The 13,878-nt window shown below is 46.8% G+C and overlaps 2 protein-coding genes across 4 annotated transcripts in view; one reads left to right on the forward strand and one right to left on the reverse strand.

Moving 5' to 3' along the window:
- The window catches only part of LOC134909710 (uncharacterized), a 59,356-nt gene that overhangs the window by 21,002 nt on the left and 24,476 nt on the right, over positions 1-13,878 (forward strand). The window lies entirely within an intron of this gene.
- The window catches only part of ME1 (malic enzyme 1), a 672,171-nt gene continuing 670,022 nt past the window's right edge, over positions 11,730-13,878 (reverse strand). For both annotated transcript variants that reach the window (XM_063916902.1, XM_063916903.1), the window contains 2 exons: positions 13,204-13,302; positions 11,730-12,335 (listed from right to left, as the gene is read on the reverse strand). In XM_063916902.1, the coding sequence (XP_063772972.1) occupies positions 12,168-12,335; positions 13,204-13,302 (267 nt within the window). In that variant the 3' untranslated portion in view covers positions 11,730-12,167. The remainder of the gene's footprint in view (positions 12,336-13,203; positions 13,303-13,878) is intronic.

The raw sequence follows: 13,878 nt of genomic DNA on the forward strand, positions 1-13,878 counted from the left end.
ACTGGAGTGATTGTGCCGGTACCTCTGTCTCAAAGAGGCAGGGGCTTCTATTCGACCCTGTTTCTAGTAACGAAACAGAATGGGTCCTCCCGGCCTATACTCAACCTCAAATCTTTGAACAAATTTGTGAGGGTATCCAAATTCCGTATGGAAACTGTGCGTTCTGTTATACTGGCCATGGAACCCAAGGACTATATGGTATCCCTGGACATACAGGATGTTTACCTGCACATTCCTATTGCCATGTCGCATCAGCAATATCTGTGGTTTGCTATTGGCAACCTACATTATCAATTCCAGGCTCTGCCTTTCAGACTGACCATGGCTCCTCGGATCTTCACCAAGGTCATGGCAGTCATGACGGCTCTTCTCCACCGTCAAGGTGCCAGGATCATGCAGTATCTGGACAACTTGATGATCCTGGCGAACTCCCAGAGGTTCTCCTCAGTCATCTGGAACTGACGGTCCAATTCCTACAAGCACACGGGTTGCTCATCAACTGGAAGAAGTCCTCGCTGGTCCCTGCTCAGAGCATGGTGCACCTGGAGGCATTGTTGGACACACACAACCAATGATTGTTCTCGTCTCCAGAGAAGGTCCTGAAACTTCAGGACAGGATCAGATATTTCCTCTCTCGCCAGAGAGTGTAGAGTACGCTCAATTTCTTTCCCGCCCTCTGCAGAGGTTAATCCTTTCCAAGTGGGATGGCCTGCCTAACCGGATCAGATCTCAAATGATCTCCTTGACTCCGGAGGTTGGTCTATCACTGAGCTGGTGGCTACAGGACCAACAGTTGAGCAGGGGCCATCCCTTCTGGATCTCCAACTGGGTCCTCCTGACAACGGACGCCAGTCTGCGAGGTTGGGGCGCGGTGTTGGAGCAACACACTCTCCAGGGTCTGTGGACAAGGGAGGAATTTCTCCTCCTGATAAACATTCTGGAATTGCGGGCAGTTTTCAATGCGTTGACACTGGCCCTGCCTCTGGTACAGAATAGGCCTGTTCAAGTACAATCAGACAACGCCACCACGGTGGCATACATAAATCATCAAGGCGGCACTCGAAGCCGCATGGCAATGATGGAAGTGTTAAAAATCCTCCAACGGGCGGAACACCATCTGCCAGCTATATCGGCAGTGTTCATTCCGGGAGTCCTCAACTGGGAAGCGGACTTCCTCAGTTGTCAGGACGTGCATGCCAGAGAGTGGAGCCTTCTACCAGAAGTCTTTGAACTCCTAGTGGACAAGTGGGGCCTATCAGATGTAGACCTGCTGGCGTCTTGACACAATCACAAGGTTCCGGTCTTCGGAACAAGGACAAGGGATCCTCAAGCAGCGTTCGTGGATGCACTGGCAATTCCAAGGAACTTTCGGCTGCCATACGTGTTCCCTCCAGTGTCACTCCTGCCCAGGGTAATACGGAAGTTCAAGCAAGAAGGAAGAATACTACTTCTAATCGCTACAGCGTGGCCCAGACAGCATTGGTTCTCAGACCTGCAGGGTCTCTCGATAAAGCATCCTCTTCTACTTCCTCAATGCCCAGACCTCCTCGTTCAGGGCCCTAGTTTCTACACGGACCTGGCCAGACTGGCTTTGATGGCGTGGCTCTTGAAGCATCACTCCTGAGAGCAAAAGGATTCTCTGAGGCAGTCATTCAAACTATGTTGAAAGCCCTTAAACCAGCTTCAGCGCGGATTTATTACAAGGTCTGGAATTCTTACTTCACATGGTGTGCTGCTAAGAATTATGATGCATATACTTTCAAAACTTCCAGACTTTTGGCTTTTCTACAACAAGGCCTAGACTTGGGCCTTCGACTGGCCTTCCTCAAGGTTTATATATCTGCCTTGTTGGTGTGGTTTCAGAGAAAAATTGCGTCTCTTCCTGTTCATACTTTCACTCAGGGTGTTCTAAGGATTCAGCCTCCCTATGTCCCTCCTGTGGCTCTATGGGATCTGTCTGTCATCTTAAATGCCCTGCAAGAGTCTCCATTTGAACCTCTTGAGTCTGTGGACCTTAAATGCCTTACGCTTAAGGTCGTGTTTCTGTTGGCTATTGCCTCTGCTAGAAGGGTGTTGGACTTAGGTGTTTTGTCCTGTTGTCCACCCTTTCTGATTTTTCACCATGACTGGGCAGTTCTTCAGAGTCGCCCTGGTTATTTACCTAAGGTCGTATCATCTTTTCACCTTAACCAGGAGATTGTGGTTCCAGCCTTCATCTCTTCTGGTTTGTCCTCCAAAGAAAGATCTTTGGACATGGTACGGGCTCTCCGTATTTATGTAGAAAGGACTGCCTCTATCAGGAGGTCAGATTTCCTTTTTGCACTTTTCGGTTTTCACAAACGTGGCTGGCCTGCGAATAAGCAAACCTTGGCCAGATGGATTAGAATGGTGATTGCACAAGCTTATGCGCAGGATGGGCTCCCAGCTCCTGCTGCTATCAAGGTCCATTCTACTCGGTCGGTTGGACCTTCTTGGGCGGCATGTCGTGGCGCGTCCGCAGTACAATTGTGCAAGGCGGCTACGTGGTCCTCAGTGAACACGTTCATCAGGTTCTATGCCTTTGATACTTCCACCTCCCAGGATGCTTCCTTTGAACGCCAGGTTCTTGTGCCCACTACAGTGCGTCCCCTCCCATGAGGAACTGCTTTAGGACATCCCCGATGTTATTCCCTGTGGAATACCAGTGTACCCCGCTGCAGAAAAGGAGATTTATGGTAGACTTACCATTGTTAAATCTCTTTCTGCGAGGTACACTGGATTCCACAGTGCGCCCACCCTGACGAACTTAGCTTCTTTGGGTTTGTATGGCATTAGCCGCTAGTTCCTTCTCCTGTCGTGAGAATGTGGTTCTATGTGACTAACATCTACCGTCTCTCTGAGCTGCTACTGCATTGGACTGGTTAACAAAACTGTGCTCCAGTGCCTGGAGGCGGGGTTGTAGAGGAGGCGGTCCAGTGCATCCTGGGAACAGTCAAAGCTTTAGCTTGTTGGTGCTTCGGATCAAGATCCAACTCTACACCTCGATGTTATTCCCTGTGGAATCCAGTGTACCTCGCAGAGAAATTTAACAAGGTAAGTCTACCATAAATCTCATTTGCCCAAATCTTTTTGACCCGCTTAAACTTAAGTGGGAACTGGACATTGGTCCAGTTGAGGATGACCAATGGCTTCAAGTGCTGGGCTCTATCAAATACACTACCCCATGTATCAAGTACCAACAGATCTTTTTTTATATCCTTCATAGGTCATATAAACCCCAGTTTCTCTATGCAAGGCGGGATTGAGGTCTGATGCTAATTGTCCATGCTGTGGTGCCCCTGAAGCTTCCTTCTGGCACTTATTGTGGTTATGTTCTACTGTGTATGTCTTATGTCCTTCTGTGTACGTCCGTACCTGGAATATTGTGTTCAGTTTTGGGCACCACGGTATAAAAAAGATATTGGTGAACTCGAAAGGGTTCAAAGGCGAGCTACTAAATTGATTAAAGGGCTAGAGGGACTGGATTACGAGGAAAGGCTTACTAGGTTGAATATGTATATACTGGAAAAGAGACGTCTAAGAGGAGACATTATTAATATCTTCAAATATGTAAAGGGGCATTACAAAGAGTTATCAGAGGAATTATTTATTAAAAGAACACTGTCTAGGACACGTGGGGACTCGCTGAGGCTGGAGGAGAGAAAATTCCGTACGCAATGGAGGAAAGGATTCTTCACTGTTAGGGCAATAAGGATTTGGAATTCCCTGCCAGGGAAGGTGGTAATGGCGGACTCTGTAAATGCATTTAAAAAAGGATTGGATAAATTTCTGATTGAAAATGATATCCAAGGTTATAACATTTAAAATGTTGACGTTGTTAATCCAGGTGTAGCATGATTATAGTTGTTAGCTAGTCATAAAACATTACTTGAGCAGGTACATTATAACCAACTCAACTGAATACAGATTGAACACAATGGGCATTTTGCCTCTATTCAACCTCAATTACTATGTTACTATGTGTATGCTTTTTGGGAGACAGTATGGGCGGACATACAGTAGTACTCACTGAACCATCGTTACCCACCTTCTCTCCTAAACTGTGTATTTACTCCCCGGCACTTTATAAATATGTTTTATGTCTGGCCACCTTGGCAAAAGTGATTATAGCACGGAACTGGTTTGCAGCTTCCTCTCCTAACCTGTACAACTGGAAGGCCTTGGTTATCGAGGTATGTGGGCATGAGCGGTTTACACATTGGCCCTCATTCCGAGTTGTTAGCTGCTTTTAGCAGCATTGCACACGCTAAGCCGCCGCCTACTGGGAGTGAATCTTAGCATAGCAGAATTGCAAATAGAAATTTCTTTGCAGTTTCTGAGTAGCTCGAGACTTACTCTGCCACTGCGATCAGTTCAGTCAGTTTCGTTCCTGGTTTGATGTCACAACCACACCCAGCGTTCACCCAGACACTCCCGCGTTTTTCCCAGAAACGCAAGCGTTTTTTCGCACACACCCATAAAACGGCCAGTTTCCGCCCATAAACACCCACTTCCTGTCAATCACACTCCGATCACCAGAACGATGAAATTTCTTCGTTAGGCCGTGAGTAAAATACCAAACTCTTTTGCAAATTTACTTGGCGCAGACACACTGCGAACGTTGCGCATGCGCAGTTTGCGACTAATCGCTCCGTTGCGAAAAATTCTTACGAGCGAACAACTCGGAATGAGGGCCATAGGTCTTTAGGGACCCTGCCTCATTATCTTAATAAATGGGATAGATGGAATACCTCCCGTCTTGCTACAGATATGGCGGTTCCGGCTCAACTCTCTGATTAATTGATTGTAAGATGTGATAGAGTGATGTATATTTTCTCCATCCTTCCTATTTCTGAACAGTGGGTACTTACTTTCCTCCTCTGCTTATCTATATCTTATGCTTCATATAAATGTGTTTTTCTCTATCGTCCTAGTGGATGCTGGGGTTCCTGAAAGGACCATGGGGAATAGCGGCTCCGCAGGAGACAGGGCACAAAAAGTAAAGCTTTAGGATCAGGTGGTGTGCACTGGCTCCTCCCCCTATGACCCTCCTCCAAGCCTCAGTTAGATTTTTGTGCCCGGCCGAGAAGGGTGCAATCTAGGTGGCTCTCCTAAAGAGCTGCTTAGAAAAGTTTAGCTTAGGTTTTTTATTTTACAGTGAGTCCTGCTGGCAACAGGATCACTGCAACGAGGGACTTAGGGGAGAAGAAGTGAACTCACCTGCGTGCAGGATGGATTGGCTTCTTGGCTACTGGACATTAGCTCCAGAGGGACGATCACAGGTACAGCCTGGATGGTCACCGGAGCCTCGCCGCCGGCCCCCTTGCAGATGCTGAAACGAGAAGAGGTCCAGAATCGGCGGCAGAAGACTCCTCAGTCTTCTTAAGGTAGCGCACAGCACTGCAGCTGTGCGCCATTTTCCTCTCAGCACACTTCACACGGCAGTCACTGAGGGTGCAGGGCGCTGGGAGGGGGGCGCCCTGGGAGGCAAATGAAAACCTTTTTTGGCTAAAAATACCTCACATATAGCCTCCGGGGGCTATATGGAGATATTTAACCCCTGCCAGAATCCGTTAAGAGCGGGAGACGAGGCCGCCGAAAAAGGGGCGGGGCCTATCTCCTCAGCACACAGCGCCATTTTCCCTCACAGAAAGGCTGGAGGGAAGGCTCCCAGGCTCTCCCCTGCACTGCACTACAGAAACAGGGTTAAAACAGAGAGGGGGGGCACTAATTTGGCGTTAGAAATATATAAAAAAGATGCTATAAGGGAAAACACTTATATAAGGTTGTCCCTATATAATTATAGCGTTTTTGGTGTGTGCTGGCAAACTCTCCCTCTGTCTCTCCAAAGGGCTAGTAGGTCCTGTCCTCTATCAGAGCATTCCCTGTGTGTGTGCTGTGTGTCGGTACGTGTGTGTCGACATGTATGAGGACGATGTTGGTGAGGAGGCGGAGCAATTGCCTGTAATGGTGATGTCACTCTCTAGGGAGTCGACACCGGAATGGATGGCTTATTTAGGGAATTACGTGATAATGTCAACACGCGCCAAGGTCGGTTGACGACATGAGACGGCCGACAAACGATTAGTACCGGTCCAGACGTCTCAAAAACACCGTCAGGGGTTTTTAAAACGCCCGTTTACTTTAGTCGGTCGACACAGACACAGACAGGGACACTGAATCCAGTGTCGACGGTGAATAAACAAACGTATTCCTTATTAGGGCCACACGTTAAGGGCAATGAAGGAGGTGTTACATATTTCTGATACTACAAGTACCACAAAAGAGGGTATTATGTGGGATGTGAAAAAACTACCGTAGTTTTTCCTGAATCAGATAAATTAAATGAAGTGTGTGATGATGCGTGGGTTCCCCCCGATAGAAAATATGGGCGGTATACCCTTTCCCGCCAGAAGTTAGGGCGCGTTGGGAAACACCCCTTAGGGTGGATAAGGCGCTCACACGCTTATCAGAACAAGTGGCGGTACCGTCTATAGATAGGGCCGTCCTCAAGGAGCCAGCTGACAGGAGGCTGGAAAAATATCATAAAAAGTATATACACACATACTGGTGTTATACTGCGACCAGAGATCGCCTCAGCCTGGATGTGCAGAGCTGGGGTGGCTTGGTCGGATTCCCTGACTAAAAATATTGATACCCTTGACAGGGACAGTATTTTATTGACTATAGAGCATTTAAAGGATGTATTTCTATATATGCGAGATGCACAGAGGGATATTTGCACTCTGGCATCAAGAGTAAGTGCGATGTCCATATCTGCCAGAAGATGTTTATGGACACGACAGTGGTCAGGTGATGCAGATTCCAAACGGCACAAAGGTGTATTGCCGTATAAAGGAAGAGGAGTTATTTGGGGTCGGTCCATCGGACCTGGTGGCCACGGCAACTGCTGGAAAATCCACCGTTTTTACCCTAAGTCACATCTCTGCAGAAAAAGACACCGTCTTTTCAGCTTCAGTCCTTTCGTCCCTATAAGAGTCATATCTGCCCAGGGATAGAGGAAAGGGAAGAAGACTGCAGCAGGCAGCCCATTCCCAGGAACAGAAGCGTTCCACCGCTTCTGACAAGCTCTCAGCATGACGCTGAGACCGTACAGGACCCCTGGATCCTACAAGTAGTATCCCAGGGGTACAGTTTGGAATGTCGAGACGTTTCCCCTGCGCAGGCTCCTGAAGGCTGCTTTACCAAGGTCTCCCTCCGACAAGGAGGCAGTATGGGAAAAAATTCACGAGCTGTATTCCCAGCAGGTGATAATTAAATTACCCCTCCTACAACAAGAAAAGGGGTATTATTCCACACTATATTGTGGTACTGAAGCCAGAAGGCTAGGTGAGACCTATTCTAAATCTAAAAAAATTTGAACACTTACAAAGGTTCAAATCAAGATGGAGTCACTCAGAGCAGTGATAACGAACCGGGAAGAAGGGGACTATCTGGTGTCCCGAGACATCAGGGATGCTTACCTCCATGTCCCAAATTTGCCCTTATCACTAAGGGTACCTCAGGTTCGTGGTACAGAACTGTCACTATCAGTTTCAGACGCTGCCGTTTGGATTGTCTACGGCACCCCGGGTCTTTACCAAGGTAATGGCCGAAATGATGGTTCTTCTTCGAAGAAAAGGCGTCTTAATTATCCCTTACTTGGACGATCTCCTGATAAGGGCAAAGTCCAGGGAACAGTTGGAGGTCGGAGTAGCACTATCTCGGATACTGTTACAACAGCAGGGGTGGATTCTAAAGATTCCAAAATCGCAGCTGATCCCGACAACAAGTCTCCTGTGCTTAGGGATGATTCTGGACACAGTCCAGAAAAAGGTGTTTCTCCCGGAAGAGAAAGCCAGGGAGTTATCCGAGCTAGTCAGGAACCTCCTAAAATCAGTGCATCATTGCACAAGGGCCATGGTAAAAAAATGGTGACTTCCTTCGAAGCAATTCCAGTCGGCAGATTTCATGCAAGAACTTTTCAGTGGGATCTGCTGGACAAATGGTCCGGATCGCATCTTCAGATGCATCAGCGGATAACCCTATATCCAAGGACAAGGGTGTCTCTCCTGTGGTGGTTACAGAGTGCTCATCTTCTAGAGGGCCGCAGATTCGGCATTCAGTTTTGGATGTTGGTGACCACGGAGGCCAGCCCGAGAGGCTGGGGAGCAGTCACACAAGGAAAAAATTTCCAGGGAGTGTGATCAAGTCTGGAGATTTTTCTCCACATAAATATAGCTAAGGGTAAATTTATAATGCTCTAAGCTTAGCAAGACCTCTGCTTCAAGGTCAGCCGGTATTGATCCAGTGGGATAAAACATCACGGCAGTCGCCCACGTAAATAGACAGGGCGGCACAAGAAGCAGGAGGGCAGTGGCAAAAACTGCAAGGACTTTTCGCTGGGCGGAAAATCATGTGATAGCACTGTCAGCAGTGTTTCATTCCGGGAATGGAAACTGGGAAGCAGACTTCCTCAGTAGGCACGACCTCCACCCGGCAGAGTGGGAACTTCATGGGGAAGTTTTCCACATAATTGTAAACCGTTGGGAATTACCAAAGGTGGACATGATGGCGTCCCGTCTGAACAAAAAACGGGACAGGTATTGCGCCAGGTTAAGAGACCCTCAGGCAATAGCTGTGGACGTTCTGGTAACACCGTGGGTGTACCAGTCGGTGTATGTGTTCCATCCTCTGCTTTTCATACCTAAGGTACTGAGAATTATAAGACGTAGAGGAGTAAGAACTATACTCATGGCTCCGGATTGGCCAAGAAGGACTTGGTACCCGGAACTTCAAGAGATGCTCACAGAGGACTTATGGCCTCTGCCGCTAAGAAGGGACTTGTTTCAGCAAGTACCATGTCTGTTCCAAGACTTACCGCAGCTGCGTTTGACGGCATGGCGGTGGAACGCCGGATCCTAAGGGAAAAGGCATTCAGGAAGAGGTCATTCCTACCCTGGTCAAAGCCAGAAAGGAGGTGACCGCACAACATTATCACCACATGTGGCGAAAATATGTTGCGTGGTGTGAGGCCAGGGAGGCCCCACGAAGAAATTTCAACTCGGTCGATTCCTGCATTTCTTGCAAACAGGAGTGTCTATGGGCCTAAAATTGGGGTCCATTAAGGTTCAAATTTCGGCCCTGTCGATTTTTCTTCCAGAAAGAATTGGCTTCAGTTCCTGAAGTCCAGAAGTTTGTCAAGGGAGTATTGCATATACAACCCCCTTTTGTGCCTCCAGTGGCACTGTGGGATCTCAACGTAGTTCTGGGATTCCTCAAAACACATTGGTTTAAAACCAGTCAAATCTGTGGATTTGAAGCATCTCACATGAAAAGTGAACATGCTCTTGGACCTGGCCTGGACCAGGCGAGTGTCAAATTGGTGGTTTTTTTTCTCAAAAAAGCCCATATCTGTTGTCCATTCGGACAGGGCAGAGCTGCGGACTCGTCCCCAGTTCTCTCCCTAAGGTGGTGTCCGTGTTTCACCTGAACCAGCTTATTGTGGTGTCTTGCGCCTACTAGGGACTTGGAGGACTCCAAGTTGCTAGATGTGGTCAGGGCCCTGAAAATATAGGTTCCAGGACGGCTGGAGTCAGGAAAACTGACTTGCTGTTATCCTGTATGCACCCAACAAACTGGGTGCTCTTGCTTTTAAGCAGACTTTTGCTAGTTGGATGTGTAATACATTTGAGCTTGCACATTCTGTGGCAGGCCTGCCACAGCCAAAATATGTAAATGCCCATTCCACAAGGAAGGTGGGCTCATCTTGGGCGGCTGCCCGAGGGGTCTCGGCTTTACAACTTTGCCGAGCGGCTATTTAGTCAGGGGCAAACACGTTTGTAAAATCCTACAAATTTGATACCCTGGCTAAGGAGGACCTGGAGTTCTCTCATTCGGTGCTGCAGAGTCATCCGCACTCTCCCGCCCGTTTGGGAGCTTTGGTATAATCCCCATGGTCCTTTCAGGAACCCCAGCATCCACTAGGACGATAGAGAAAATAAGAATTTACTTACCGATAATTCTATTTCTCGGAGTCCGTAGTGGATGCTGGGCGCCCATCCCAAGTGCGGATTATCTGCATTACTTGTACATAGTTACAAAAATCGGGTTATTATTGTTGTGAGCCATCTTTTCAGAGGCTCCGCTGTTATCATACTGTTAACTGGGTTCAGATCACAGGTTGTACAGTGTGATTGGTGTGGCTGGTATGAGTCTTACCCGGGATTCATAAATCCTTCCTTATTGTGTACGCTCGTCCGGGCACAGTACCTAACTGAGGCTTGGAGGAGGGTCATAGGGGGAGGAGCCAGTGCACACCACCTGATCCTAAAGCTTTACTTTTTGTGCCCTGTCTCCTGCGGAGCCGCTATTCCCCATGGTCCTTTCAGGAACCCCAGCATCCACTACGGACTCCGAGAAATAGAATTATCGGTAAGTAAATTCTTATTTTTTCTTCTTCTTTTTTTCAATGTATATATGATTTACATGGTGTTCTTTATTGATATTTATATGACACTGTGACATGTACATTGTATCTTTTTTTTTCTCTGTGCTTTGTTCTTTTTCTTTGTTTTGTATGTATTTTTTTTTCTTTCTGTGACAAAACCAATGAAAAATGACACAAGTTACAAAAAAAAGATACATTATTATATCAGCAGATGATTATGGGGGTTATTCAGAGTTGGTCATAGATTTTGCTATCTTAGCAACCACTAAAATCACATGCTGGAGGCTGCCTAGCACAGGGTAAGGCCACCCAGCATGTGTGGCACTGCCCGCAATGTGATCGCAAAAATCTCAAATAGAGGTTGAATCATGCATACACAGCAGGGGCGCCACCACCATGTTTCTGATCGCAGAAAATGCAGGCAACGTAATCGGCCAGCCCAAAAAACGGCCGTGACACGCCTGCATTTCCCGCGACACTCCCCAATGCCGCATGGCCACCTCCGGACACCTTTCGTCTATCAATCATGATGCGAATGCATCCTTCCGAGATGCGATCGCATCATGATAACCCGCACATTGCGACCTGCATTGATGGACGAAAATTGTCTGTTTGTGATTTTCGCCAGTTTCCGACTGTCTGAATAAGGCCCTATCTGTGCAGTGTGACAAAATAGATCTACTTAATAAAAATTGGAAGTTAGGGCCTAATTCAGAGTTGTACGCTTATGACGAGGTTTTTGCAATTAAGTGATTATCGGCAAACTGCACACGTGCTGCAATCACACTGCACATGAATTAAGGCACCTTTGCAATTGCATTCACAATGAGGATTCAGTCGCACAGTGATTGACAGAGAGTGACCATTTGTGGGTGGTAACATGGTGTTAGCGGGGAGTAGTTATAACAACACGGGCATGTCATGGCTGCTTACAGGGCGTGATGTCAGCTGCGAGCTCTTGTGTACAAAGACATGGCGCCTGAGTGACTACTGCCGCATCTAGTCTTCGTAGCCATAGACCTACTCGAGCAGTTGATGTTTGACGTTCGTGCATATAGGTTGCGTTTACTCCGATAGTCGTCTATTTTCATCTCTGGTTGGCAGCTTCACTTACTAACATTTGCAGTTGCGTAGCATAAAAAAGCGCAATTGCAATGGCGTACAATCAGACCCCTAGTGTACATCTCAGCAATATGATGTTGAGAATATTCTAAAAAAAAATGTTTTGTACATTTGAGTCCAATGACAGAAATACCATATGTATTGCTTTGTACCTTTATTTCATCTTTGATTTAGAAAAGTATCTGACAGTAAGAATAGAAAAAGTGTGGCACACAAACAATCTACTTAGTGCATCATAAAGAAACTGGAATTTTATCACTTCTTTGGGTATATATCCAAGCCCACTGACTTTTGTAAAGGAATTTTACATGTGTTTTAACTTTTAACACTTGTAACATGCATGCTAATGGTCTGACCCTAGAAATTGTTATTTCTGGTGTTACCGTAAACATTTTCATTTTTATTTATTTTCAATTGTTGGAGTCTTTTTGGAACATTACTTGTTCCACCTCTATGATTTTAAATGCATTGGACAGCTTGCAAACGCTTTACAACAAGTTTAATATGCATTTTACTACTGTTAAAAACACATCTAAAATGACTGTGGGTATGTAGCCGTAGGCTGCTGGTGTTGTGTCTACACTGTGACAGTCTGAACTTTCATTGCCTCATCTGGCCAGGAGTAGGAATCTACTACAAACTGGTCATAGTCAGTGCTGTACATCTGGGAGCGGACAAACGCCTCTTTATCTTCTGGCTCCGGAAAGATAGATGCTGTGTTATCCTTATAGGCATTCTCTACAATCTGAAAATACATAGGGTTATATATCTTAAAAGTAACATCATTAATAAATGACAAAACTTTTCAAACGTATTACACCATTTCGAGAAAATAGTTTTTTATTCTATATACATTTAGGAACACAAAGGGTGGAATTCAAATGTTTGAAAAGTCGGTTGGGTGTCTGTATTTTCCTGTCTATTAGATAGGAAAAAACAGACACCCAACTGACTTTTCAAAAACATTTGAATTCCCCCCATAGAAGGATACTGATTTCAAATGTACAGGAGGAAAGGAACAACAGCCCTGAACTCCAAAGGGAAGTGAATATATTTTTTATTACCACCTAATTTTATGTATTGATCGGCACACAGATGCAGTGACTATCAGATATTTGGGCTGATTAAAGCCACAATTACACAGGGGGTTATTCAGATCAGTTGGAGTGGCATCCTGTGCCCCAAAGTACTGATTCTGTACTTTGCGCATGCGCAAGACAAGTTCTTCGTGTGCACAAGCAGGTCCTGCAACGCTGGATGGCAGCAGACTGTCAATAATTGGCAGTCTGCTGCCGTTAGGAGAGTGGAGAGGGGGTGGTGACGGCCTCTGTGTCTCTAAACAGAGGCCTGTTACCGCCATTGCGGGGAAGAGACGAGGCCAGGATCTCAATCAGAGGATAGAGATTTCCTGGCCTCTCGATAGCTACTGCAGCGGCAGGGGCACGCAGCCGGTCGATGGTGGCGGAGATGATACAATACTGCGTCCTAGTATGCAGCTGGGATCACTAAGGCATGTAGGAGGTGCGACAACTCCTGCTACATTACCATATTAGTGCAATTCCATCCCCATCTGAATAGTGTCCTGTCCTCATTCTGGATGGACTCTAGCTTACCCGAACAGCTATCTTCACTGAGACGTCCTGTATTGTTTGTAGAGGTGGATAGAGACGTCCTTCTTCCAGATGTTTATCAGAAACTTGCTGAGCAATGATCTTTATGAGAGAAAAAATATCAACCAATAAGTATAACATTTTGTTTTCTGATACAGTATATATGTTTCTCTATCGTCCTAGTGGATGCTGGGGTTCCTGAAAGGACCATGGGGAATAGCGGCTCCGCAGGAGACAGGGCACAAAAAGTAAAGCTTTAGGATCAGGTGGTGTGCACTGGCTCCTCCCCCTATGACCCTCCTCCAAGCCTCAGTTAGATTTTTGTGCCCGGCCGAGAAGGGTGCAATCTAGGTGGCTCTCCTAAAGAGCTGCTTAGAAAAGTTTAGCTTAGGTTTTTTATTTTACAGTGAGTCCTGCTGGCAACAGGATCACTGCAACGAGGGACTTAGGGGAGAAGAAGTGAACTCACCTGCGTGCAGGATGGATTGGCTTCTTGGCTACTGGACATTAGCTCCAGAGGGACGATCACAGGTACAGCCTGGATGGTCACCGGAGCCTCGCCGCCGGCCCCCTTGCAGATGCTGAAACGAGAAGAGGTCCAGAATCGGCGGCAGAAGACTCCTCAGTCTTCTTAAGGTAGCGCACAGCACTGCAGCTGTGCGCCATTTTCCTCTCAGC

This window comes from Pseudophryne corroboree, chromosome 4 (assembly GCF_028390025.1).
Source record: "Pseudophryne corroboree isolate aPseCor3 chromosome 4, aPseCor3.hap2, whole genome shotgun sequence".
Taxonomy (NCBI): Eukaryota; Metazoa; Chordata; class Amphibia; order Anura; family Myobatrachidae; genus Pseudophryne; species Pseudophryne corroboree.